General features: G+C 36.7%; 1 protein-coding gene across 2 annotated transcripts; it reads right to left on the reverse strand.

Annotated features, from left to right (window-relative positions):
• Positions 1-2,454: 2,454 nt before the first annotated feature.
• On the reverse strand, positions 2,455-17,909 carry LOC122439194 (serine protease inhibitor Kazal-type 6). 2 transcript variants are annotated; one of them, XM_043464284.1, is made up of 6 exons: positions 17,802-17,909; positions 17,468-17,599; positions 14,476-14,498; positions 7,619-7,693; positions 4,182-4,297; positions 2,455-2,683 (listed from the first exon to the last, which is right to left on the reverse strand). In XM_043464284.1, the coding sequence occupies exons 2-6, from the start codon at positions 17,523-17,525 to the stop codon at positions 2,638-2,640; spliced, it is 318 nt and encodes a 105-aa protein (XP_043320219.1). In that variant the 5' UTR covers positions 17,526-17,599; positions 17,802-17,909; the 3' UTR covers positions 2,455-2,637. The 2 variants fall into 2 exon arrangements, with proteins under 2 accessions (XP_043320219.1, XP_043320220.1); XM_043464285.1 differs by lacking the exons at positions 7,619-7,693; positions 17,802-17,909.
• Positions 17,910-27,996: the final 10,087 nt, after the last annotated feature.

Consider the following 27,996-nt stretch of genomic DNA (forward strand, 5'->3'; position numbering starts at 1 on the left):
AAGGTCCACTTGACCTCACACTCCAGGATGTCCAGCTCTAGGTGAGTGACTGTACCACCATGGTTATCCAGATCTTCAAGACCTATTTTGTATAGTTCTTCTGTGTAGTCTTGCCACCTCTTCTTAATCTCTTCTGTTTCTTTTAGGTCCTTACCATTTCTGTCCTTCATCATGCCCATCCTTGCATGACATGTTCCCTTGATAGCTCCAATTTTCTTGAAGAGATCTGTAGTCTTTCCTATCCTATTGTTTTCCTCTGTTTCTTTGCATTGTTCATTTAAGAAGGCCTTATTTCTTCTTGCTATTCCCTGGAACTCTGCATTCAGTTGAGTATATCTTTCCCTTTCTCCCTTGCCTTTTGCTTTCTTCTTTCCTCGGCTATTTGTAAAGCCACCTCAGACAATCACTTTGCCTTCTTGCATTTCTTTTTCTTTGGGATGGTTTTGGTCAGTGCCTGGGTTGGGAAGATCTCCTGGAGTAGGAAATGGAAACCCACTCCTATCTTCTTGCCTGGAAAATTCCATGGACAGAGGAGTCTGGCGGGCTACAGCCCATGGGGTCGCAAAGCATCTGACACAACTGAACCATGAAGCACACAGCACAGCATCTTTATTCAGGGAAGAGTACAAATCCCACACTTGACAAGAGTAGAAGGTGTTTATTTTTAATAATTTTTCCTCAACCTAGTGCACCCCCCCCCACCAGGCTCTTTACCTAAATATCAGATGCATCCCCCATTTTGGTTAGACCCTCTTCAATTTTATACATAAAGAGTAGCATCTATGTGCACAAGATATAATTGAGATTTTACAAACAGAAAAAAAATGGTCTTAATGATTTTAGTTATCATACTTTTATACATAAGAATAAAAGAAAAAAATCCCTCTGCCAGCAAACATTTCCTGGGTACCTACTGTGAATCAGGCTCTGTTCTCCATGCTTGGAATACAGTTATCAATGAGGATGACAAAGGAAAAAAAATCTTGATTACAAAACTACATAGAGAAAACATTGACTATAAAGTCATGATTTAGGCTTATGCCTCTCTGACCTTATCACCAGAAATTTGCCCTCACACTCACCCCTCTTCAGTCACTGTTGCTTCCTTGCTGAACCTTGAACAAATCAGGTGTCCTTCAGACTAAAGGGCTGTGTTCTAGTTTTTCCTTTTGCTGTTCCACAAGATACTTGTTTGGCCAACTCCCTCATCTCCATTTCTTCTAGGTAGAACTAACCATCTGACTTAGTATGGCAATTGGCTACTGTCTCTCCTTAAGTACTACTATGTTATTTGTTTACTTATTATGATTATTTTTTGTCTGTTACCTCTTCCTGTGATATAAGTTTCATCAAGATAGGGTTTTTTTGTTTGTTTGTTTGTCTGTATGTTTTTTCCTTTCCCATCCCTATCCATAACTGTTATTTCAAGCATGGAGACCAAAGCCTCCTTCAGAGTAGGCACCTAGTAAATATTTACTGGCAGAGGGATGATCATCTAGTAAATGCATCTAGATAGGTCTTCTGTGTGAGTTCACCCGGGAAGACGTTATCTGTAAATACATGCTATATTGAATTAGAGTACTCAAAGGGTAGTTTTTCAGCACTTCCACCTGGATGGCTCAGAATGAGATATTTATATATCTAGCTTGTCTTCCCACAGTTGAGCCAGCTATGTGGAGACTGAACTGGTTATCAAAAGAGCTGTTTTAACCTTGGCTTTTCTACTAACTGGAGCTTTGGCAGTAAGCTTTCTCCGGGCCTTTAGCTTTCTCACATATCATCCAACTTTCTCATTCCATGATTAACATCAGTTAATTTAATTCCTTAATGTACACATTTAGAGACTTTATGTCTATTCATTGAACATATATTCACTTCTTTCTTCTAGATCCTTTGATGTTGCTGGGAAACCAAATAAAGTAGGTCTTTATGAAGTATCTATTATATAGTAATATAATCCATCATTCTCTAGAGATAAGAAAACTATGGTCCAGAGAGGATAAGTGTTTGATTTTTATATAAAATATTTTTCCTGAAATTAGGAAGAAACTGTAATTTGTGATCTAAGACTTAAATCATAGATACTGTAAAATAATTATAGACATATGGTCATCTCAGTAAAAATTCATTCACTATATACACTGAAATTCTAACAATAAAGAGAAAGAAGGACATGGATGTACCTATGGCTGATTCTTGTTGATGTTTGACAGAAACCAACAAAATTCTGTAAAGCAATTAACCTTCAATTAAAAAATAAAGTGGAAAAAAAAAGAGGAGGGAGGGGTTTTCCTGAGTTCCCATGGTGACCACTGCATGGTTGATTTCCATCAGAAAAACAGGTCTTTTTATCCAAGTTTATGCCAGGTCAGTATTCTGTACTGTATCTGTAGGTTTTGTTTTCTTTCGTTTTTATGAAAAATTATAAAAAGAAAAAAGAAACAGTGATTTTACAGAATTTACTTTATTGACAAGCAAATCAAGGGAAATATATATGGAACACCCTAAGCTCAAGGTAGAGTAGAAGGTGTGTCTTTATAAATTGAAGGGATTCGCTAAAGAAAAGTAAAGTAAAAGCAGAAGCAAGTAAAGAAATGTGAGAGAGCTGGCAAATCAGCAGAAAACACTGGTTCTGATTCAGCATTTTCCACGGTGCTTTAGGCTGATTTTCCCACCACTTTTCCTACAAAAAAGAAAGACAAATATATGCTCAGTGCAATATCATTACTATCCATCACAGAGGTTGGAAAAAGGTTTAACTCTGTCATAGAATCAGTTGATTCACAGGTATCCATGTCTATGATTAGGTGTTAGTTAAATGCACTTGGCGGTAACATCTGGCCTAATTGCAGAAGGTTATGAATCTTAAACTTGAGTTTTACTAAGGTTTAGACCTTTTGGTTTTAATTGTTCATTATCTGAGAGTGAATATGTATGCAAATGTAAAAGTGAATGGAGATACAGTTGCAGAGATTTTACTGTCATAGTTCTAACCTGATAGATGTAAGAAGTTGAACCAAATATTCAGGCCTTTGGCATTTTATGGCAGACATGTTTTCAGGCCCTCTCAGTAATATGGGCCCATTAAATCAAATCTCACCTTACCCTACTGCCCTTCTCCTGGGAAAATTTTGGTATTGATTTGTCAGATATATAGAAATATAGGCACGTGTGTATTATTAATTGATTCAATATTTACTAATATCATTCTACATGCTTAGCCCTGTTATTGAAGAGATTTATATATTCCCTGTGCCTAGGAATTTTATGGGTTAATTAAGGAAAGTTAAGGTATTCATAGAAGAAACTCTAATGCTAGAAAATGATGACAGTGGTAGAGGAAGTGAGATCATTTTTATCTTGCTTAAATCCCCTGGCTTTTAGGGCAGTCAGACCAAAAGATTGATTGAATAAATTTTTATTTAATATAAATTACATTTCATCAGGAATCTAATAGTCAACTGAAATAATTAGACTAAAATCTATAGCACTTGTTCTGTTTCTTGTAAACATGTAAACTCAATAAATATTTTTCTTTGGTAGATTCTTCCTAATATAATCGGTAAAATTTGTATAGTCTGGATAATAAAGGATAATCCTCTCTGTTGTTTATTGAAAGGCAGTTTTCATCAGAATGAATGGAACTTAGTGTCTTCAAAATGTATTGTTTTTTATAAAATAAATACCAGAAAATAATTTGGATAACATTTTTATAATAAATTTTCTCCTAAGTTTTTCATGTTTCTGATTTTGAGGAATTTTTTAACTTGACTACACTTCTAAAACTTTCTTTCATCTTTTCCAAAACTTTAGTAATAACAACAACAAACATAGTTGTATGAAAATGATTGAAATTTTAATTAGAAATAAATAAAAAATAAGAAAATGTATCAAAATGCTTAAAGATATATAAAATCTTTTTTTTTAAATTACCTGAGTCAAAAATACTAACAAAGTGAAATACCTGAGATTATGTTTTTAGATAATTTAGAAACCTTCAGATAACTTTGGGGGGATTTGTTTTTGTTTCATTTGTTTTCAACTCATTTGCCTGAAGCTTATTACTTCAGCTTCTATGGATGGGTATGAGTAGAACTTTGTAGAATATCTCAAGGAAAGTGTCATAATCTTATTCTGGAAGTTTGTGTTTGCAGGGTAGATTTAGTGAATATGATACTTACGCCACTGCCTTACAGAAGGCACATTTATTGCCATATGTCTGGCCATCAGAACCACAGTGGGGATTAGATTCCCGAGTACAGTAGACCTTGGGGTCCTTGAACTCACCACAGTCAACCTAGCAAAGTAAACATAGTGACATTGATATTAGTGCATTCTGTCTAAGGGACTGTCCCTCAGAAGAGAAGTTGTGGACAGTAAACTTAAAATTATACATATTATTGTATATAGTTGTGGTGTAAAGTTTTCCAAGTAAAAATCACTTTCTTTTTCTAACTAGAATATATTAAACAAAATTAAGATTTTTTTCTTTAAAGAAACACATGTCTATAGTCGCTGTATTCAGGGGTAAGTTAATGATATAAGGCAACTGCTTATTTCTTACAGGAGGAATGAGACGAATGCTATAGGTATGACTTTTTCCTCCAATGCTAATTTGTACCAATTGAGAGTAGTTTTTGGTCTTTAAATGGGGGGAGGGGGGAGAAAAACTGTATTGGAATTCCCTGGTTGTCCAGTGGTTAGGGCTCCACATTTCCCCTGCAGCAGACACAAGTTCAATTCCTGGTCTGGGAAATAAGATCCCACATGCTGTATGCCGCAGACAAAAAAACAAGAAAATTTGTATTAGTGTAACTCCAAAAGCACTCCTTCTGAATTGCTATAAAGATATGGATGGTCACTGCAAGATGCTACCTGATGTTATTTGATAACTGGTCAGTTTTCCCGTGGCTGCTATATCAGTTTATTATCTCTTGAAAACAAAATTCTAATAATCTTTACATTAACTTACTCTGTCCCAGAATCTGTAGAATTCAAACTTTTGTGCTTACTACAATAACCGAGTAATGACTGCCTTAAACTGCTCTGTTTTGAAGGATTCTGAGGTTGCATCAAGCCTTGGTGAGAAAACACGCTGTAACCAATTAATAATTATCATCATGGGCTCTATAGAAGGAATGATTATGCTACTAATATATCTCCTTAGTTATAGTGATCTCTTGGAATTAGTCTGGAGTTTTAAGATTCTTTTCTATTCACTGTCAATTGAGTCAGTACTTGGTGTGTAGATAACATTTGAGCCATTTTATTCCAGAGAACAGGCAATATGCAGTAGGTAAAACTGAACTCCATCAGATGGCAGCTGTGTGGAATGAAGTGACATTTAAACATGAATATAGGGACCATACTTTACCCCATTATAGTTTCATTAAAATAATACTGTCTTATGTTTATTAGTTGCTTCATAATCTCCAAACGATTCTCACATGGATCAACTCCATCATCTCACAGTAACGCTGAGATTCACATTGAACAGTATAAAACATATTAGCCAATTTACAGACATGAATATTGATCCTTAGGAAATTAAGTGGCTTACCAGTGCCATACCACCAGAAGCACTGAGACCAGTGCTTGAACATACTTTTCATGGCTGACCCAGAATTTCTGGCAATATACAATTGTTGATTTCCAACAAATCTTCATTGAGAGAAATAAAGACCAACTGTCATGATATACCTTGACCTTGCTTATAGTCAGGCCATGTAGACTTTATTAAAGTAACTTATTAGGGGATTGTTTGGTCACAGGTAAGATGAATTATTTGTTTAAAGTATTAGCAAACCATTATATACTGACAAAGCCCCCTGAAACCTTGCATGAGGAGATGCCCAGCAAAAAAGCCATACAACTGAGTTTTAAAAATATTATCACATATATCAGGTTTAAGGTATCCAAAACTCTTGAATATAACTTTTTGTTGAAATGTGGCATCTTGTACTATTAAGATTGGGTGGTATGATACTAACCAGTGATTTCCTTAGGGCTGGGTCAGATAGAAGATACCTAGGCTTCTCATTGTCCTACATATAGGCCCACTTTCTCCTCTGCTCTTACAGGTAACTCCATCTTCTCATACCCTTTCAGGAGAGTAATCTTTTCTTTAGGTCTCTAAATAGAAAATAAAAGCTGGAAAGTCTTTAGGATATTATAAACCACAGAATGTGTGTGTGTTAGTCACTCAGTCGTGTCTGACTCTCTGAGACTATGTGGACTGTAGCCTGCTAGGCTTCTCTGTCCATGGGATTTTCCAAGCAAGAATACTAGAGTGGGTTGCCATTTCCTTCTCCAGGGGATCTTCCTGGCCCAGGGATTGAACCTGTCGCATTGCAGTCTGATACTTTACTGTCTGAGCCACCAGGGAAACCATAGAATATTTTAAAAAATCAAACAACAACAACAGAAAAAACAATGCATTTTTTATTTATGTCACCAAAGTACACATTTGCAGTTGTGTGCTTAAATCAAGAAAATTCTTTAAACCACAGAATCATCATATTTTTTTTTTTTTTTTTATTTCACAAACAGCTAATCGGTAACTAGTATTTTGAGAATACAGTGTTTGGTGCTGGTGGTATAAGAAGGAAGCGGTTATAAATATATCAATAAGCTCACCATCTTATCTGCATTTGGGAATCAGAGAAGGGCAGATAATTACAGCACTGTGTGTCATAAAGGCCACAATGGGACAAATATAGCCAACGTGGAAACTGAGAAAAAGGGCATCTCATTCAGAGATATGTGTCTCCCTACAGGTTCTAAATATTTTCATCGTCAACTTCTTTGCTGTAAACATCTTTGCCACAAACACTTTCATGGATAGCTAATTGACTATAAAGCAATTTTGCCATAAAAGATAAAATTACTAAAAATAAAAGACATTAATGAGAATATAATGAAATTTATTTTTCACAACAAAATTAAAAAGACTTTATTGCAAAATATAGAATATTTGAATGCACTTAAAATGTGTGAGATTCATGGCCACATTGCACAAATACCTAGTTTAATTTTATGGGTTGTACCTAAGTATGTGCTTTCAACATCTTTAGTTCATAGGATTATACCTTTTTCTGCTAATTTGTCTCTTCATTTGGCATCACACTATTTTACTAAAATTTCTGCCTTCATTAAGAGTGGTATTGTTTTCCAAATACTAGGATACACATTTGTAACTATTTGTTTTAGTTTGTAAAGCTTTTACACTGTTGTTTGCCCCTGGTGTAGTGCCAGATAAGTATTACCATCATATTTTCTGTCAAGCCCGTATGTGAAGTTTTTATTAGCCACTATTTTAAAACTGCTAGTGTGCTCCTCACTATCCAGACCATTATAAGGGCCAAGATTTATATAATAGAAAAATGGAAATACGTATCAATGGAGAAATGAAACCAAACTGTCAACCAGTGAAGGCTGAAATACCAACCCAAGCCAGCAACTGGTTTATCTTTTATGGCAAAATTGCCTTATGGCTAATTAGTTACACAAGGACTAAAACACCTGTGGCAAAGATGTTTCCAACAAAGCAGCATATGGGGAAGATGCCGAATGTGGCCTCTCAGGTCAGGTAAGGAAAAAAAAAAAGAAAGTCTCTTACTTGAAAGAGACGCCTCCTTAAGCCACCTTTTCTTGGCATCCAGCCCTCTGATCTTGTGTTGCAGGCTCTTTTGTCCTTCAGAAAGCAACATGGAAGTGGCACTTGGGGAGGTTCTTTGCTTTGAGAATTTCTAGATCCCACCTCCCTCCCCAAACCCACCTGACCCTTCCATCACCCCTGGGAATAGGACTAGGAAAAGCAAAAGATTTCAGTGAATACAATCAAATCAACTAACTAGTATATTAACAAACCTCCTTAAATTAACATAGGTACATGAATCTACATACTTGTAAATAGCAGTGACTTCCCATGATCCCTGAAGTAAGCTCAGGAATCATGTTATAGAACTTGTTCTGCCACTTGCCATTGAGCAGTTGTGTTATCTTGGACAAAGTACTCAACATCTGTGCCTCAATTTTCTTAACCAAAATTTTAAAAACAAACAAAAACCCAAAATACAGTTGCCATGCCTCATTCCCAGGGTTTTTATAACAATCAAATATAGTCTCCTTGAGAGTTGTAGAAAGTCAGTGTGGAATATTTGAAATAGTCCTGGAGGAGCAGTGTAGAAAATAAGCCTCTCATTGTAGGCCTGCACTAACTGTATCTCTCATCACATTCTGAAAGGCTCTGTAATTCATAAAGAATGCTAAGTATCATGAGACTAGAAAATCCCTAAGAATGCTCCAGCTTTGATAATCCAAATTGTAGCTGTGACTTCTTATGGTGGAATAGCTTAAATAAAGCTAGGTCCTTAGTTATTCAGTTTGGTGGGAGAAATAACAACTACTGTCCAAATGCTTCCTCCTTCATGTCTAAAGGATACTCTTCACTCATTTGTGAAAAATTGTAGCGTGGTGACTAGGGACAGAAAAGAACCACCCTCAGAGAATTCCAGAGATTTATTCATTTTCAGTCACTCAGTTGTGTCTGACTCTTTGCGACCCCATGGACTGCAACACACCAGGCTTCCCTATCCTTCACCATCTCCTGGAGCTTGCTCAAATTCACGTCCATTGAGTCAGTGATGTGATCCAACCATTTCATCCTCTGTTGTCCCCTTCTCCTCCTTCCTTCAATCTTTCTCAGCATTAGGGTCTTTTCCAGTGAGATGGCTGTTCACACCAGGTGGCCAAAGGCCCAGAATGTGGCTTTTGTAGAATGCCTTTGCAGTGCCAGCCAGAAATCCCTGCTCTGAGGCAGAGAGCAAGGCAAAGGAATGTCAGAGTTGAGACTACAGGGAACCCACAGCTCTCCAGCTAAAAAGAAGTAAGCTGACTTTGGAGTGTCATGCCATTCCTTTGCTTAAATTCCCTCTCCTCTTTCATATTTTTATTTTAGACTCCTTGAAATGGAATCCAAGCAATTGGTTCTTGGTGGAAGATGAGGCAGCTCTAGACAAAGGGTGATGATTATCTTTTCTCCTTTAAAGTGTCCTCCATGAGGCTTTTGGGAGACCTGGCAGAGCTGAAATAAGCTGAAATACAATCCCTTATCCTTTTCTATGTAAAATGCTCCAATATTCTGTGATTCTGGGAGATTACCCTGAAGATTGGATTAAACTGACCTAGGTTTGAATTCTGCTTCTTCCACTTACTAGCTTCATTACATTGTGCAAACACTCATTGTTTAAATTTTTCATCTTTAACAAGGGGCCGGTAATGCCTGTTGTCTAGGATTGTTGTAATGATAAATACTATGAAAACATTTTGGCAAGTATCAAGTGTTATGTGGCAGATTACTGTCATAAGCACTAAAAATGTAAATTTTATCACATTTTAGAATTTTTGAGTCCATTATTTCCTACCCTACTTTATTTAGCTTCAAATTTTAGATTGGTGTTGGATTTAACAAGTACCTCCATTTATTTCCTTTAGGTATTTGGATGTCAGCCTGACCATTTATGCTTTTTCAGGGAACTGTGCTTTCCAAAGTATTTTGGAATAGGGTGACACTTTTGCTACTTAAATTAGCCATCTTTGCTAATCATAACTGCAAAATCATTTAACTTGGCTGTAAAGTGAGCTTAGTGTGAAAGTGTGTGCTAGTTGCGCAGTCCTATCTGACTCTTTGCAGCCCCACGGACTGTAGTCCACCAGGCTCCTGTGTTCATGGGATTTCCTGGGCAAGAATCCTGGAGTGAGTTGCCATTTCCTTCTCCAGGGTATCTTTCTGACCTAGGGATTGAACCTGGGTCTCCCACATTGCAGGCAGATTCTTTACCATCTGAGCCACCAGATGGTCACCAAATCAACTAAAGTGTCAGCATTGATATTTTAATATTTTGTTGTTTTTATTGTTCAGTCACTGTCATGTCTGACTCTGTTACCCCATGGACTATAGCATGCCAGGCTCCTCTGTCTTCCACTATCTCCTGGAGTTGGCTAAAATTCATCTCCATTGAGTCAATGATACTATCTAACCATCTCAACCTCTGCTTTCCCGTTTTCCTTTTGCCTTCAGTCTTTCCCAGCTTCAGGGTCTTTTCAAGTGAGTCGGTTCTTGGCATCAGTGTTAGCACTTCAGCAACAGTTCTGCCAATGAGTATTCAGCGTTTATTTCCTTTCAGATTGACTGGTGTGATCTCCTTGCAGTCCAAGAGACTCTGAAGAGTCTTCTCCAGCACCACAATTCAAAAGTGTTTGTTTTTCAGTGCTCTGCCTTCTTTATGGTCCAACTCTCACATCCATACATGACTACTGGAAAAACCATAGTTTTGACTATACAGACCTTTGTCAGCAATGTGATGACTCTGCTTTTTAACATGCTGTCTAGGTTTGTCATAACTTTCTTTCCATAGAGCAAGCATCTTTTAATTTCATGACTGTAGTCACCATCTGCAGTGATTTTGGAGCCCAAGAAAATAAAATCTGCTTCCCCTTTTTTCCCTTCTATTTGCCATGAAGTTGATGGAACTGGATGCCATGATCTTAGTTTTTGGAATGTTGAGTTTCAATATTTTAATTCTAAAAAAATCCAGTGAAAATTTGCAGACAAACACACTCCCTTAGAATGTAAAACTTCATTTCTTCTCTTTACTGAAAAATACTACCTTTGTGGGTAAATCAGCCCCTTTCTTTCCCAGCCCCCTTTATACCAGTTTTCCTAACCCTTCTCTAACTTGACTTCTACTTCCCCTGTTTTAATAGTGCTTCCATACAACCAAAACTGCTCTACAAATGACGTCTTTCAGGATCCATTGGATATTTATAAAATGCTCATGATTTCTTTATGATATGTGCTATTCTTGACTACCCCCACCTTTTCAAAACTCCTTTCTGATTCATATATGTCAGTACGCCCAGTTTTGCAGCTATTTCTTCTCTTTTTTTAAATTATCTTTTATAGCTTCCTTCTGAGAATTATATACATTTTCTTTTTTTTTAATTATATACATTTTCAAGAAAACTTCTTATACTTGATTTTCTCTGAGAACATGTATTTTCCCAGATGATACTAATGAGTCCTAGACTTTTTTTCTTGTCTTCAAAATTTCAAGGTCCAGTTTCTACTTGTCAGAAATATACAAGACACCTTTAGTCAACAGTTTGATTCATACTTAATATTCATTTATGTCCAAAATAGAACTCTTTATTTTTCCCTCTAAACTAGTTTTACATTCTAATTTTTCCACTCTCTATCACAGCACCATTCTTCAAATCCCTCAACCTACCCTCAGATTAAAACATCATCATTTCTATCCTTCAGGGATAGAAAGAGAACAAGTGTTCCCTTTCATGTATTTCTTTATCTTAAGCCTCTTCACCAATTTCAGATTTACTACCTATACCCATCCTTAGCATTTCTGACCTGAAGCCTATATAATCAATTCTGCTCTCTTTGCCTCCATTTCCTTCAAGTTTCCAAATCCCTTCAACACACAGAGACAAGTTGTCTTACTTGAAACTACTGTTTCCATTACTTCTTTAGGACATGAGGCTAGTGAACACTATTCTGTATTTGTTAGATAATTACACTGCTCAAAGCACTTTCCCATGAACTGCATAATTGCTTTCTGTTGCTGGTTAGAGGTAGCATGGAGCTATGGAAATATCCTGAGGTGATGACCACACAGCTTTACTGCTATTGGTAAGCTTGACTCAGTGAGGTCCTCTTTCTGAGGCCTCGGTTTTCCTCTGTAGCTAAGTCGTTGAGGTTCACTAACATCTCCAAATTGTATTCATGTTTAAGTATTCTGTCAGTATAATAGTTATAAGTGAATTCAAGGTTATTAGGAAGCATGAACAACATGAAACATTTTCTAGTCAAGAGCACTGTTTTACTAACTGTATTAAAATTTGCCATATGTTTATCTTGAAATACAACAAAACTAAATTTAGATAGTCTTAAGACTATTATAAAAGAAAACATATGCCTATCATTGTTTTTGAGGGATTTCTTAATTCCAGTCATTTGACATGTCATTTAACATTTCATTTAAACATATCTTTAAGTATATGGTTCCCAAATACACAGCCTGATAGAGAAAATAAGAAAAATACAGATAGTGTAGGAAGTGATTCTAATAAAAATTTATCCAGGTTAAATGGACTATCTGTATTCTGAGATTATGACTTTCAAGCATTTGTTATTAATATCATACTGCAATTTCTGAAATGAAGGGTGGTGACGGTAAATAATAGCTTTATCCTTAAGTTATTTTTATTTTACTATTTATGTTTTTTTAATGTTCTTACTTGGCAAATTAAAGATTTGGTAGCATGTTAGTCATTTACATTTACAGGGAAAATTTTATAAGACCATGAATTCCAAAAGTCTTAGAACATACTTTTTGTTTAGCTCAAATAATATTTTTGAAAGAGTGAGAAACTTTTACAGATATATAATTTAGACTGCTAGCTATAATCTCCCATCAGAATGCTTCATAATGAAAAGACTTCTTCGCATGAAAAGAATGACTTGGGTGTTGGAAAAAAATTGTTCTTCCTTTGTCTTGGCTGGATCAAAGTTAGGCAGGCATCCTCCTAAGGTTAGCTTCAACTTCTTCTGCCTGGCTTTGGGACTGTCACCCTCCTTCCAGACTTGTAGAAGAGAAAGTGTAGCCTTGATGTCATCCAAAAGGTGACACCTTCTTTGCCATTTATATTTGAATGGAAGAGAGACAGTGGTCTTGGCAAGGCATGTTTAGTTCACACTGATTCAGATAACTAAGGCCAGAAGGGCTTTAGAGATCATTGAATCCAAGTCTTCATTTTAGAGATGTGGAAACAAAGGCAATGAGAAGGGAAAGAGACATCCTTCAAATTACATAGGCAGTAAATATTCAAATTGGGACTCATCTGTATTGTCTCCAACATTCTGGAGCACCCCAAAATCAGTGCATTCTGGTGATAGATTCCTAGAATATAGATCCAAAGCCTCCTATCTGGGATTATTATTCAGTAAGTCTGGCCTAGTCTCTGAGGATCTACATGTTGAGTGAGCATCCCCAGGGATCTTAAAGCAAGCAAAATATAAGATGTAGTCTCATCTAAAGGAATGGAATCAGTAGAATATTTTAAATGAACTTTAGAAACCACTAAAAATCTGTGAAACATTAAAGATCTGGGAAATAAGAGCCCAAAGAAGGGATGTGACTTTTGTGTTAATGAGAAAACCAGGATTAAAGTCTATATTGTAAAAACCTGTGTGTAATGGTCTTAATCATATACCTACCTAAATAAGGTATCACATATATTGGCTGGATCTTATGTCTTATTCTTGTTTGCTTCTTTTGATATATAACATAGACTGTACTAACATAACTATTTAAATAGAAGAAGAAATCAATTTTCAGATGTAGAATTATGTATATCAGTATAAACACACATATGCCCACCCAAGTGCACACACGCACACCCACACAGAGGCAGTTAGTTGTAAGGTGTCATTCATTAGAAGATACATCCCAATTTCTGAGATACTAAAATTTGGGAGGAAAATGTCTTATGCAATGTAGTATATATATTAAGGTTGGAAAATATTTTTCAGCGTCTTTGCCAACTCCAAATTAGTTGACAGTAGTGTCTGGAAACTTTTGATGCCAAGGGTTCTTGGGCACAGCAAGGCAAACAACAACCAGTGCCAAGGTCAAGTATTAATGTTCAGTATGGACGTATGGGTGTGATTGGCAGGGCAAATATCTCTTGTTTGTGTTGCCTATTTGATAGCTAGGACAAGAGAGCTGGTAAAAAGTTGGTGGATTAATTTGGAACATACCAGTCCAAACAATAATTTGTGCCCATTCCACTTTTTAACCCAAATTGTATTTAAATTTGATTGACCCAGTCTGTGTCTACACAATACAGAACACTAAACAAATTGTCTATTCTTGTTTGTCTGTCTTCTAAAAAGAAAATAATAATCTCTCTCCCAACTCTTTCAGAAGATCATTATTAATCAATAACTAATCCTTTCATAGTTTATGTAGCTACATATAGTTTACCAAATGCTCCCACATAGTTTATGTAATTTAAATCTGATTCTGTGAGGTAAATGATAATATCCCCTTTCAGTAGGTGTGGAAATTGTAGCTCAGAAAAGCTGAGTAACTTGCCCAAGATTACAAGATGAAATCAGTGAAAGAGCATGAATGTTACCACAAATTCATTCTCTTTTTATTTATATTCATTTAATTTTAACAAAATCTGAGAGTGGGTGTCTAGGCCCTTTTAAACTGAAACCAGTATTCTCATAAAGAGACTGTAGTTAGAAAACTAAGAACTTCTGTTGTTTTCTGCATCTGCCCTGTTTGTCCATTTCTTTGCTCTTTTACCCATAGACAGACCTCATTGGTCAGGGAGTACCAGCTAAGAGCCACCCAGGTCGGAAGAATAAATAAAATTATGTACACTGACCTGAGCTCCTTGACTGAAGACATCTGAAGAAAAAAAGAAAAAAAAAAACATGAAATCCAAACACTGTAATTTTTGAATGTGCAAAAAAGTGAGATTTGCAATCTTAGGTCATCCCAAAGCCTAAGATGATACTTATACTTGGTTCTTGGTCATCTCAACAAGTCATGGCTTGTTTTACTTTATGTTTTTATACCTGCTCTCCTCTTAGGGAACAGTGGAAACTTGGAAAGTGATGTGTGGATATGGACCATGATGCTGTAATATTTCTGGGAGGTTGAGGTGGAGTGAGAAAAATAATTTAAGGATCTGGAGATTCATCTTACTGTCTTGGCTCCATCACTCATTTACTGTGGAAATGATTTATCATCTCTGGCCTCACTTTGGAGAAGTTGAATTGTAAAGTTGACTCTGACTCTGCTATTCCCAAGTTCACTGCTTCTGGTCCCTCCCCAAAGCATTTGTCTTGGGAAGTTGAAGGTAGGGATTGGATTTGTTGTCTGTACTTTGAGCCTGAAATTGTTCTTCTACCTTCTGTTTTCAGCTTTAAAGACTTGGCTCAGATTTAGACTGACAAGAACAAACTCATTTTCTGTGACTCATTTTTCCTGCTACGTCTCTCTATATTCCTGAAAGATTGTATTTCAAAAATACAATCTTGCTTCTCTCTCTTTCCTTCCATCTGTATGATTAAATACGTGATTTTAGGTTGTGACTAATTGGCACAGTGGTTTAAAAATACTGTAATAATAAAAGTCTTAGGTTCAGTTTTGGTATGAGCTGCTGAATTTTGATCTGTGGCCTTCTCTGTAGAACTGTTAATACTGGCAGTACCCCCTTATGTGTAAGTCCACAGCCACCTCAAAGACAGGAAGCGTGGCCAGTATTTATGGGAAGACAACTGGAAATACCTCAAAGTACATTCTCTGTTAGCAGGGATAAGGAGAGACCAAAGCTTTTAAATTTGAAAGAAAATTAGTGATGAACTACTGTAGTGATTACCAACCACACTGAAATGATATGACTGATTATTAAATATATAAACTCCCAGGACAACCACTTGAAAAATTCCATTATATGAGGCCAAATAGGGTCTGGAAGTCTATAGTTTTTGTTAACTATTCCCAACTAATTTTTTTGACCAGGGAAGACTCACTGTTAAAATTTTCAGCCGTTTTTCCACTGTACAAATCACCATCTTACATGTAGGAAATGTCAAAGTGAAAGCTTGGTTAATATCAACAATGACTGAGCCAAACTAGTACTTTTATTTTTAAAATTTAGTGATGGCAATATTAACAGGCATTTTTCAAACACTTACTATGTTCCACTATGTTAAACGTTTTATATGCATTTTCTCATTTAACTCCCCAGGGCTAGTCCTTTTATATCCACATTTTACAGATGAGGAAAATGAGACTCAGAAAAATCACACAGCTATAAAATGGAAATGCCAGGACTGAAATTCATTCCTCTTGGTCTCAACATTAAGGCTCCTGGGTACTGTGCCTTCCCAAATGTCATCATGTCTACCAGGGACCTTGTTCTGGTATTAGTATTTGTTTGTATTAGTCAACCAAATCCAATTAGCCTTTGTAAAAAGAAGCAATAAGAAGTTATTAATTATTTAGACAGTCTTTGCAAGTAGATTTTAATATAGTCAAATCTGTCTGTACACCATCTCAGCAGTTGACTGATCCACATACTTGAATTACTTGGCTTTACTAGTCAGAATTACTTCATAATATTACAGAAACCCTTTATTCATTTTTTCATGATTCTGAATATATTTGCTTATAAAAACATGATCAGTTCCCTGTGAACAATGACTTCTTCATCTGCTCAATTTCATTGAAAAACTGTTGTTTTTACACATTTGGGCATCTACAATCTCTGATAGCAGCCAAATTCAACTACTTTTATCACAGAAAATGATACATCAGATCTGCAAATGCCTAGGACTCAGTCTCAAGTCCAGCATTCTAAGAATGAAAGACTCTCTCAGAGAATTAACCTATTTCTTTAATTGACACAGGCTGTTGGTAGATGTGATGAACCTAGGTTTGGGTCCAGAGACTCTAGTGTGTATTTTGTCCACTACAAAGGCACAGAGTAGAATAAGAAAGAAAGAAAAAAATAAATGCAGTGGCCCTGTTCATTCACATGGATGATAATATGATGAAAGGCATCAGACTGAAGTGCAGTTGTCCTTTGAATAATCAGAATTGATAGAATATATGACTGCTGCTCATTAATGTGGCCAAAGATACTCCCCTACTTGAAGAGTTGTTTAGTTCACCAATAACATGTGTTTATGAATTCTAAGGTTCAATAATTTCTTTTCTGAAGGATTCTCTGAGTTTCCTGTTTTCTGATTGTTTCAGTTTCAGTTATTTGAGTCCTAATTATAAGAATAATGAGGACTGAAAAGCTTAGCTTTGTCTTGGAAAGCCAAGCTAATATTTAAAATAGTTATCAATTCTCCATACTGTTTCTTTGGAACAGACACCTGTGATGTCTAGAAGACCTAGATTCAAATTCCAAATTCTGCTTACTAGTTCAGTTCAGTTCAGTCGCTCAGTCGTGTCTGACTCTTTGTGACCCCATGAACCATGGGCTTCCCTGTCCATCACTGACTCCTGGAGCTTGCTCAAACTCAGTTACAAGTCCTTAAGATTTTCTTAACTGTTTTGTGCTACAGTTTTCTTGTATACGGAATGTGTCTATGAATACCTTGTTATGTGTGTTGGAGATAATGCATAAAAGCCCTGAGTACCTGCCTAGAATATAGTATATGCCTAACAGATGAAAGTTATTTCTATCATTATTACCATCACCCATTTTCATTATTGCAGCATTATGATAATCTCTCAGAATTGATCTTTTGTATTAAAATTATTAGGATTTTGAAATATGGTGGACAAATACACTTGTCGTTTCCAGTTTAATTTCAGTATTGGATTTTAAACTTTAAGGGAAAAAAAAAAAAACTCACCTGAGAAAAAGCAGAAAAGAGCCAGGGAGAGGAGCAGAAAGACACCTGATGTTTTCATGGTGCCAGTTAGCTCACTCAGGTCAAGGCTGCTTTGTCCAGCTCAGGTTCTCTGTCAAGACTCTTCCCAGAGCTCTGAAACACACACACAGACATATATATAGACGTGATAAAGGGAGCTGGGATCTCCACCTTCTTTATAAACTCACATTCTGAAACCATCTGCAGTCCTATATAGGCATTTATTGGAACCTGTCACCAATTTAAAGAAATGCTTCATGTTCCCCATCAATCTTAAAAATTAGAACAATTATATGAGTCGTACCTTAGATCTTACCTTAGATCTTATTAATAGAGGATGTCATTTTCGACCAGTAATCTGTGTTTTCCTAACAGTCAATACATCCTCCCTACCCTTCCCTTTAAGGTTTCACTGCATGAAAGGGGTGACTCACTGGTGGAGCCCCACTTGATGCTGTGTCTCTTTCAGACAGGTCCTGCATGTCTGTGATCCCGATGAGTCACCACCAGGGAATGGAATCTCGGGTGTAACTTGCATTTTCAGACTCCACATCATCCAAGATGTACCTAAAAGAGGTGGGTCATCTACATAGTCACCAGAGCTGCATCAGAGAAATTATTTTCCAGGCTGAAATATGACTGTTATTTTAAAACATCTTTATTTTAGTCCAATGCCAGTGATTTTCAGTTGTTGATTCAGAATGATCAGGGAGTCAATGTGTGTGTGTGTGTGTGTGTGTGTGTGTGTGTGTTTATTTGTAAAGGATATTTTTAACAGTTACTATATTGAGGAATATTTGAAATTATAAATATTTAATATTTCTCCTTTTTCTTAAAAGTAAACAAAAATTCATAGCAAAACTTTTTATATTTTGACTCTTTGAAAATATACTTTTCTTTCAAGTTAGAGAAATCCTACTATCATGGTCTATTTAATTGCTAGAGATGCCAAAGACTTCTTTGAGGGAATAACAACAAAAAATCCCACAATGGTTATAGTGATTAGCTATGGGAAAGTCTGTCTCAAATCAAAAACAGCTATTAAAAACATAATGAAGAAAAATGTAACAATTTTAAATATGGGAAGACTATATGAATTTGCCCAATTAAAACACAAATGATTAATGATATATATATTATACACACACACACATATATGTATAACTTAGAAATGATATATCTAAATAATTGGTTTTCTTCTAAAGTTTCTTACAGACTTTAAGAAAATGTGTAAAAATATCAGCTACTGTTGCTTTTATTTCAAGATATTTGTTTTCTGCTTGGAAATTACATATTTTTAGGAATTTAATTTTGATTCATCTCAGTATTTAGGATGAATTTTCTGTCTTTGAAAATGGTGACTATATTTCACTGAATTTGGATAATCAAATGACTTGGTACTATTTGTTTAAAACTGAAGCATGAATGATAAAAATGAGAACTTCCTTTTCATGGTTCCCCTGACAGTTTTCAAAGACTTGAACGACAGAGGAGAGAGAGGACTCTAGATCCGAGAGGGGAGGGAAGCTAAGTGCCTGGCAAGTGTTGTCAGACTATAGGTTTGGTTCACCAGTGCACAGCAAGCCAAATGCTGAGATGCTGAGGTTTGCAACAGAAAAGGGGTTTGTTCATGAGGTGACTGAAAAAGAAGATAGGAGAACAAATCTCAGATCCACCTCATTGAAGGCAATGGCCTCGGGATGTTTATTGAATTAAGCTGAGGCTTTGGGTGGTAGGGAGACTACGTAAGAAAAAGTGATTAGAGATGAGAAAAAGAGGTAGTTGTCCATTCTGTGCAGAGGCAGTTACATTACAGGCTTCTTCACCTGAGCTTTGTTCAGAAAACGATGGCGTTAGCATGTTCTCAGGGTGGAGTTTTTTTGTCCTGTGACATCAAAAGATCACTGAGTAGACACTCCCTTATGCCCACTGGAGTCAGTGGTTTTAACCAGTCTTAACTGACTTGAACTCAAACTAGACAGAGTTGACTTCAAGTTCCTAAGAAACAATTTGGACAAACACGTTTAAGCTCTGTGATCCTTGGAGGATGTGTGCATGTTTTGTAGTAACAATTGGAGTGAGTTTGATCGCTGAAGGCCGGTTTGGGTTTAATGGATCAAATCAATGATTACCTTCGGTTTCACAAATATTAAAAGTATTTTCATTCAAGGTGGTATGATATTACAGACATACACACTCACAAATACATTGTCTAGAAGTCCCTTGCAGAAAGTTATAAGTCAGGTTGGACTCTAAAAGCCTCAAAGACACTAATCAGCAACCTTGAAAACCTGTGTTTAACATTTTCTTGAATACTTCATGGAAGGAGGAGTCTGGGAGTATTTAGAAAAAGAATAATTGGGAAATTGCTTAAGGAAAGCTATGAAACTTTCAAAGAACACTTTTGTCTTCTTCCATGATCTTTAATTATTTTTGCTTCCTTAAATGAGACAATATAAAGAGCAGTGCTTGGAAGCTATGAAACATTGCAAAGGCTTGGTTTTAGGCGTGGTGCTCCCTTCCTCCCTCTTCCCAGTTCCACCCCTGGTGCTTAGACTTTTGCCTTCTCCTTTTGCTAATTTTCCTCAGTGATCAGAATATATAGGGCAAATTTAAGCATAACCTGTGTTTCAAAATGAAAACATTTCAAAAGCATTAACAAAGAATGAAAAAGAGTGGTAGTCGGTGATACTCCATCATAAAGATCCATTGTGACCTCCGTAAAGTCAGAATCACTCAGTCGTGTTCGACTCTTTGTGACTCCATGGACTGCAGCCCGCCAGGCTCTTCTATCCGTGGGATTTTCCAGGCAAGAATACTGGAGTGGGTTACCATTCCCTTCTCCAGGAGATGTTCCATACCCAAGGATCAAACCTGGGTGTTCTGTACTGCAGGCAGATTCTTTACTGTTTGAGCCACCAGGATCTCCCCAGAAGTTACATTTATGGTAATTCCTTCTATACCTTGCTCTAACCTCTCAAAAATCTCTGTGTATTTAAATGTTACTCTCTCTTCACTTTCCACTCTCTTCTTCCTTACCTCCCCCATCCTTCAAGAACTTTCCTTCAGTAGATGCTTAGGTAAAGTGATTCTTCGGTAGAAAGAATCTGCCTTCTTTTTCTGAATATTTTCAGCTCTTTCAGTCAGTTTGTCTGTTCAGTCACTCAGTCGTGTCCGACTCTTTGCGACCCCATGGACTGCAGCACGCCAGGCCTCCCTGTCCAATCGCCAACTCCCGGAATTTACTCAAACTCATGTCCGTTGAGTCAGTGATGCCATCCAACCATCTCATCCTTTGTTGTCCCCTTCTCCTCCTGCCTTCAATCTTTCCCAGCATCAGGGTCTTTTCCAATGAGTCAGTTCTTCGCATCAGGTGGCCAAAGTATTGGAGCTTCAGCTTCAACATCAGTCCTTCCAATGAACACCCAGGACTGATCTCCTTTAGGATGGACTGGTTGGATCTCCTTGCAGTCCAAGGGACTCTCAAGAGTCTTCTCCAACAGCACAGTTCAAAAGCATCAGTTCTTCGGCACTCAGCTTTCTTCACAGTCCAACTCTCACATCCATACATGACTACTGGAAAAACCATAGCCTTGCCTAGACAGACGTTTGTTGGCAAAGTAATGTTTCTGCTTTTTAATATGCTGTCTAGGTTGGTCATAGCTTTGTCTTCCAAGGAGCACATGACTTTTAATTTCATGGCTGGAGTCACCATCCGCAGTGATTTTGGAGCCCCAAAAAATAAAGTCTGTCACTGTTTCCCCTGTTTACTAATCTATTAGCCATGAAGTGATGGGATGGGATGCCATGATCTTAGTTTTCTGAATGTTGCATTTTAAGACAATGTTTTCACTCTCCTCTTTCACTTTCATCAAGAGGCTCTTTAGTTCTTTGCTTTCTGCCATAAGGGTGGTGTCATCTGCATATATGAGGTTATTGATATTTCTCCCAACAGTCTTGATTCTAGCTTGTGCTTCATCCAACCCAGTGTTTCTCATGATATATTCTGCATATAAGTTAAATAAGCCGGGTGACAATAAACAGTCTTGACCTACTCCTTTCCCTATTTGGAACCAGTCTGTTGTTCCATGTCCAGTTCTAACTGTTGTTTCCTGACCTGCCTGCAGATTTCTCAAGAGGCAGTTCAGGTGGTCTGGTATTCCCATCTCTTTCAGAATTTTCCAGAGTTTGTTGTGGTCCACACAGTCAAAGGCTTTCGTATAGTCAATAAAGCAGTAGTAGATATTTTTCTGGAACTCTCTTGCTTTTTCAATGATCCATCGGATGTTGGCAACTTGATCTCTGGTTCCTCTGCCTTTTCTAAAACTAGCTTGAACTTCTGGAAGTTCATGTACTGTTGAAGCCTGGCTTGGAGAATTTTGAGCATTACTTTGCTACCGTGTGAGATGAGTGCAATTGTGTGGTAGTTTGAGCATTCCTCGGCATTGCTGTTCTTTGGGATTGGAATGAAAACTGACTTTTTCCAGTCCTGTCGCCACTGCTGAGTTTTCCAAATTTGCTGACATATTGAGTGCAGCACTTTCACAGCATCATCTTTTAGGATTTGAAATAGCTCAACTGGGATTCCATCACCTCCACTAGCTTTGTTTGTAGTGATGCTTCCTAAGTCCCACTTTCCATTATATAAAAGGAACATTGGATACATTTACCCACAAATTTTACCATTCAGAGGAATATACGCAAAACCATCTATACACATTTAAAGAACTTTAAGGGTAATTTAGATTCTATAGTTTTTGTTGCTTTGATATTCTATAATATCACTTCATCTGTTGAGGTGCAGCATAGGTTTTGAGAATGCTTAGATCTGTGGCCAGGGACATACACATATCTGTGTTTTTATTATTTTACGTTTTATTTGTTAATATAAATTTTATTTCCCCTATAGTTTTTAATATGAGATAGATTATAAGGTGGTCAGAGGGAGTGGAGACACTAGCAGGGAACACATGGGAGACCATGGGAGTGGCCATGGGAGCCATGTAACACTGCAGTAGTTCACGGGGGGATTGAAGTCAATATCTAGGGACCAACAGGTACGAAACACCTCACTAGAGGCCAGTGCAGATGAGACACTGTTCTGCAAATGTCGTGAACCTTTTTTCCTGGGTTTCAGTGCCATCTTTGGGAAAAAGAAGAAGTAAGGAGAACTGGTAATGAGAAAGGGGAGCCAGAGACATGCCCATTTGGTAAAATGTGAGTCTTTAATGGGAAAAATTTCATGGTATTCACAGGACTTTTAAATAGTCTTAGCAATTAATAGGCACTCAGAAAATGTTTCTTAAACTTCTGATAAATAGAAATATCCTTCTTGAGACAAGTATTTTCTACTGCTACCATGAAATGAAGAAAAGAACAAATTTAAAATAAGGTATAACCATTAGCTTATGTAAAAATTGACCTACTCTATTCAGCATATCAGGTACAAACTTTAATTTTATCAGAAAATAGCAAAACATAGACTTTGTAATTAATTGTGACCTTAAAGTACATTTACTTCAGTCTTACACTGAATAAAAAATACAGTCTAAAGTTTTAAGAAATAGACACAGTACTTTTGTAGTTGGTGGTTCTGTGATAACTAAGACCATAGACTTTGATTCTAGGTAGACCTGGAACAGGCATTCCACTTCTGCCACAGATTCTATGACTTAAGGGATATTTATTGAACTTTTTGAGTCTTACTATTCTTAATGATAGAGATGGGTTTCTGGGTAATTTTCATGCATCTTATACATATTTCTTTGACTTCCTTGGCTCAAAAACACATTGTTTTGTTGGAATTTTGCATTTAATCTCTCAAAATTGTTTAGATTTGAGTGTGTCATCACATGAGTGATCCCTCCCAACCTCGTATCAGCTATAAATCTAGTAAATGTCTTCTTGATCATTGTCAGTATCATTGAAAAGTTGTTGAACAAAATGGGCTTGAAGATGTTTTATCAACTTATCTCCAGAGTTACTTTACTGAAATCAATGTTCATGTTTATTCTGACATGATACCAAGCTCTCACTCTTCTGAAATTCAGTAAAGTATATTTGGCATGACTTGCTTTAAAAAAAAAAAAAAATCTGCAGAATGCTGATCATCCTCACCTTTTCCCCTAAATGTTTATATTATCATATTTCCTGCTCTGCATCATCATAGACTGTGTTGTTGTTCAATTCCTCAGTCGTGTCCAACTCTTTGTGACCCCATGGACTGCAGCACACCAGGCTTCCCTGCCCCTCACAATCTGCCAGAGTTTGCTCAAACTCATGTCCATTGAATTGGTGATGCCATGCAACCATCTCATCCTCTGTCGCCCCCTTCTCCATTTACCTTCAATCTTCCCCAGCCTCAGGGTTTTTCCCAATGAGTCAGCTCTTTGCATCAGTTGACCAAAGTATTGGTGCTTCAGCATCAGTCCTTCAAATGAATATTCAGGGTTGATTTCTTTGAGAATTGACTGATTTGATCTCCTTCCTGTCCAAAGGATCTCAAGAGTCTTCTCCAGCCCCACAATTCAAAAGCACCAATTCTTCAGCACTCAACCTTCTTTATGGTCCAACTCTCATATCCATACATGACTACTGGAAAAAAACATAATTTTATCTATATGGACCTTTGTCAGCAAAATGATGTCTCTGCTTTTTAATATGCTATCTATGTTTGTAATAACTTTTTTTCCAAGGTGCAGGCGTCTTTTAATTTCATGGCTGAGGTCACCGTCCTCAGTGATTTTGGAGCCCGAGAAAATAAATTCTGTCACTGTTTCTATTGTTTCCCCATCTATATGCCATGACGTGATGGGACCAGATGCCAAGATCTTAGTTTTCTGAATATTGAGTTTTAAGCCAGCTTTTTCACTCTCCTCTTTCACCTTCATCAGGAAGATCTTTAATTCTTCTTTGCTTTCTGCCATTAAAATGGTATCATCTGTGTATGTAAAGTTATTAATATTTCTCCTGGCAGTCTTCATTCAACCTGGCATTTTTGCATGATATACTCTGTATAACTTAAATAAACATGGTGAAGCATAGAGCCTTGACGTACTCCTTTCCCAATTTTAAAGCAGCCCATTATTACATGTCTGGTTCTAACTGTGCTTCTTGACCAGCGTACAAGTTTCTGATTAGGCAGGTAAGGTGGTTTGTTATTCTTGTCTCTTTCAAAATTTTCCAGTTATGACCCACACAGTCAAAGGCTTTAGCATCATCAATGAAGCAGAAGTAGATTTTTTTTTTTTCTTTGTAATTCCCTTGCTTTTTCTGTGATCCAGTGGATGTTGGCAATTTGATCTCAGGTTCCTCTGTATTTTCTAAATCCAGCTTGTACATCTGGAAGTTCTCAGTTCACATACTGTTGAAGCCTAGCTTGAAGGATTTTGAGCATTACTTTGCTAGCATGTTAAATTAATGCAAATTTGTGGTAGTTTGAGCATTCTTTGGCATTGCCCTTCTTTGGGATTGGAATGAAAATGACCAGTGACCACTGCTGAGTTTTCCAAATTTGCTGGCATACTGAGTACAGCACTTTAACATCATCATCTTTTAGGATTTGAAATAACTCAGCTAGAATTCCATCACTTCTACTGACTTTGTCCATAGTAAGTCTTCCTAAGGCCCACTTGACTTCACACTCCAGGCTGTCTGGCTCTAGGTGAGTGGTCACACCATTTTGGTTATCCAGATCATTAAGACATTTTTTTTTATAATTATTCTATTTATTCCTGCCATGTCCTCTTAATATCTTCTGCTTCTGTTAGATCCATACCATTTCTGTCCTTTATTGTGCCCATCTTTGCCTGAAATGTTCCCTTGGTATCTCTAATTTTCTTGAAGAGATCTCTAGTCTTTCCCATTCTGTTGTTTTCCTCTATTTGCGTTGATCACTAAGGAAGGCTTTCTTATCTTTCCTTGCTATTTGGAATTCTGCATTCAGATGGGTATATCTTTTTTCTTCTCCTTTGCCTTTCATTTCCCTTTTCTTTCTTAGCTGTTTGTAAGGCCTCCTCAGACAACCACTCTGCCTTTTTGCATTTCCTTTTCTTGGTGCTGATTTTAACCACTGCCTCCTGTACAGTGATACAAACCTCTATCCATAGTTCTTCAGGCAGTCTATCAGATCTAATCCCTTGAATCTATTTGTCACTTCCACTGTATAATCATAAGCTATTTGATTTAGGTCATATCTGAATGGCCTAGTGGTCTTCCCTACTTTCTTCAATTTAAGTCTGATTTTGTAATGAGTTCATGATCTATCTGAGCCACATTCAGCTCCCAGTCTTGTTTTTCATCTCCATCTTTGGCTGCAAATAATATAAACTATCTGATTTTGATATTGACCTTTGGTGATGTCCATGTGTAGGGTCGTCTCTTTTGTTGTTGGAAGCTGGTGTTTGCTATGACCAGTGTGGTGTCTTGACAGAACTCTGTTAGCCTTTTCCCTGCTTCATTTTGTACTCCAAAGCCAAACTTAGCTCTTATTCCATATATCTCTTGACTTCCTACTTTTGCATTCCAGTCCACTATGATGAAAAGGACATCTCTTTTGGATGTTATTTCTAGAAGGTCTTGTAGATCTTCAGAGAATCGTTCAACTTCAGTTTCTTCAGCATTAGTGGTTGGGGCATAGACTTGGATTACTGTGATGTTGAATGGTTTACCTCGGATACGAATGGAGATCATTCTGTGTTTTTTGAGATGGCACGCAAGTACTGCATGTTGGACTCTTTTGTTAACTATGAGGGCTACTCCATTTCTTCTAAGGTGTTCTTGCCAACAGTAGTATATATAACGGTCATCTGAATTAAATTGTCCCATTCTCATCCATTTTAGTTCACTGATTCCTAAAATGTTGATGTTTACCTTGCCATCTCCTGTTTGATCACATCTGATTTACCTTGATTCATAGACCTAACTTTCCATTTTCCTATGCAATATATACCTCTTCCAAAATAAGCTCTCCTTAGTTTCTCATTTATTTCCAACACAGTCCTATTTTCCTGCCTTAACTCATGATATTGCCTTCGCCTGGGATGTCTTTTCTTTTATCATATGTCTAAATTCTATATATCATACAATGGCAAGTCCAGATTACTGTATTCCTCACAGAACATTTCTTAACCTTTTAAGGAATGTATCCTAAACTAGTACCATGAAGATCAATTTTGGCTTTGTTAATGTGTTTTGTTTGACCCACACAATGTTTTTTAAATTTTTTAATAACAGTCCACAGTGGTAAAGAATCCACCTGTCAAGCAGGAGACATGAGAGATGCTAATTCAATATTTGGGTTGGGAAGATCCTCTGGAGTAGGAAATGGCAACACACTCCAGTATTCTTGCCTGGGAGATCCCATAGATAGAGGAGTGTGGTCCACATGGTCACAAAAAGTTGGACATGACTGAGCACCACCACCACCACAAGAATAACAGTCCACGGTTTTTACATTTTGAATATTTAACAGGAAATAAAAATAAACCATAAGGGTTTTCTTTTTCTTTTTTTTTTAAGTATTTGAGCCCTTCATTGTATGGCACAAGTCAGCTAAAATTTAGTGCTAAGTGCCTCATTCAAACGTGTCCTTTATTTGTTGCTGACACTAGAAGGCATTTGAGTTTGAGAATGTCACTGTCTGACACTAATAATACTTAATTCTTCATAACTCTCATGACATGTGTGTCTGCTTTTCTTATGAAACTGTTCTACTTTGTAGAATTATGCCCATCAAACATCTCCTGACTAGATGTTCCTTGTGAACAGAATCTATATCTAATTAATCTTTTATTTAAATTTTGGTCTTGTGTTTAGCAATTCCACATTTATTCAGAAAACAAATATGATTTTTAAGAAATAATTTGCACCATGCATTAATCATAGGTCATTGATTTTTATTCTAGCCAACATTTTTCAAAATCTGTCTTCTTAGTTTTACACATGTAGATATTTGCTCATGTCTAGTTTTCTAGCATTCCATTCATTTCTTTGATTTCCTGTAGCTATATTTCAATAGGACTGTAATCGTATTTATAAACCCCTTTATCCTTAACAGCTTCCTAGTGAGATAGAAGGAATACATTGTAATACTCAGTGACTCTTACTCAGGAGGCCATAGTTAACCACATCTTTTGGAGTCAGATTTTGCAATTGGTATGTTGTTGAGGGGCAGTTTTCTCTCTTTGGTTCATGTAAACTGCACCATGGATCATCTCTGACCCACTCCCATACTCCCTCTGTGTCCTGTTTCACTACGGTCAAGGCTATCTACATTTATTTATATTACTTTAGCCACGGGGGAAATCAAAGTAAATCATAAATTATACTTTTCTGTAAAAATTCTTTTGGAAGTTAGCTGATATTATAACTTTTAAAAGAAAATTCATTCAGAGATTTTTCTATTCTTAATTTTCTTCCTTTTTTGTTTTTGTATATTTCTACTGAATTCATTTTTAAGATTTCATTTTGTATATGTGTTTTTATATTAAGCCTCCTCAGGTCTCTTATTT

This window comes from Cervus canadensis, chromosome 4 (genome assembly GCF_019320065.1).
Source record: "Cervus canadensis isolate Bull #8, Minnesota chromosome 4, ASM1932006v1, whole genome shotgun sequence".
NCBI lineage: Eukaryota > Metazoa > Chordata > Mammalia > Artiodactyla > Cervidae > Cervus > Cervus canadensis.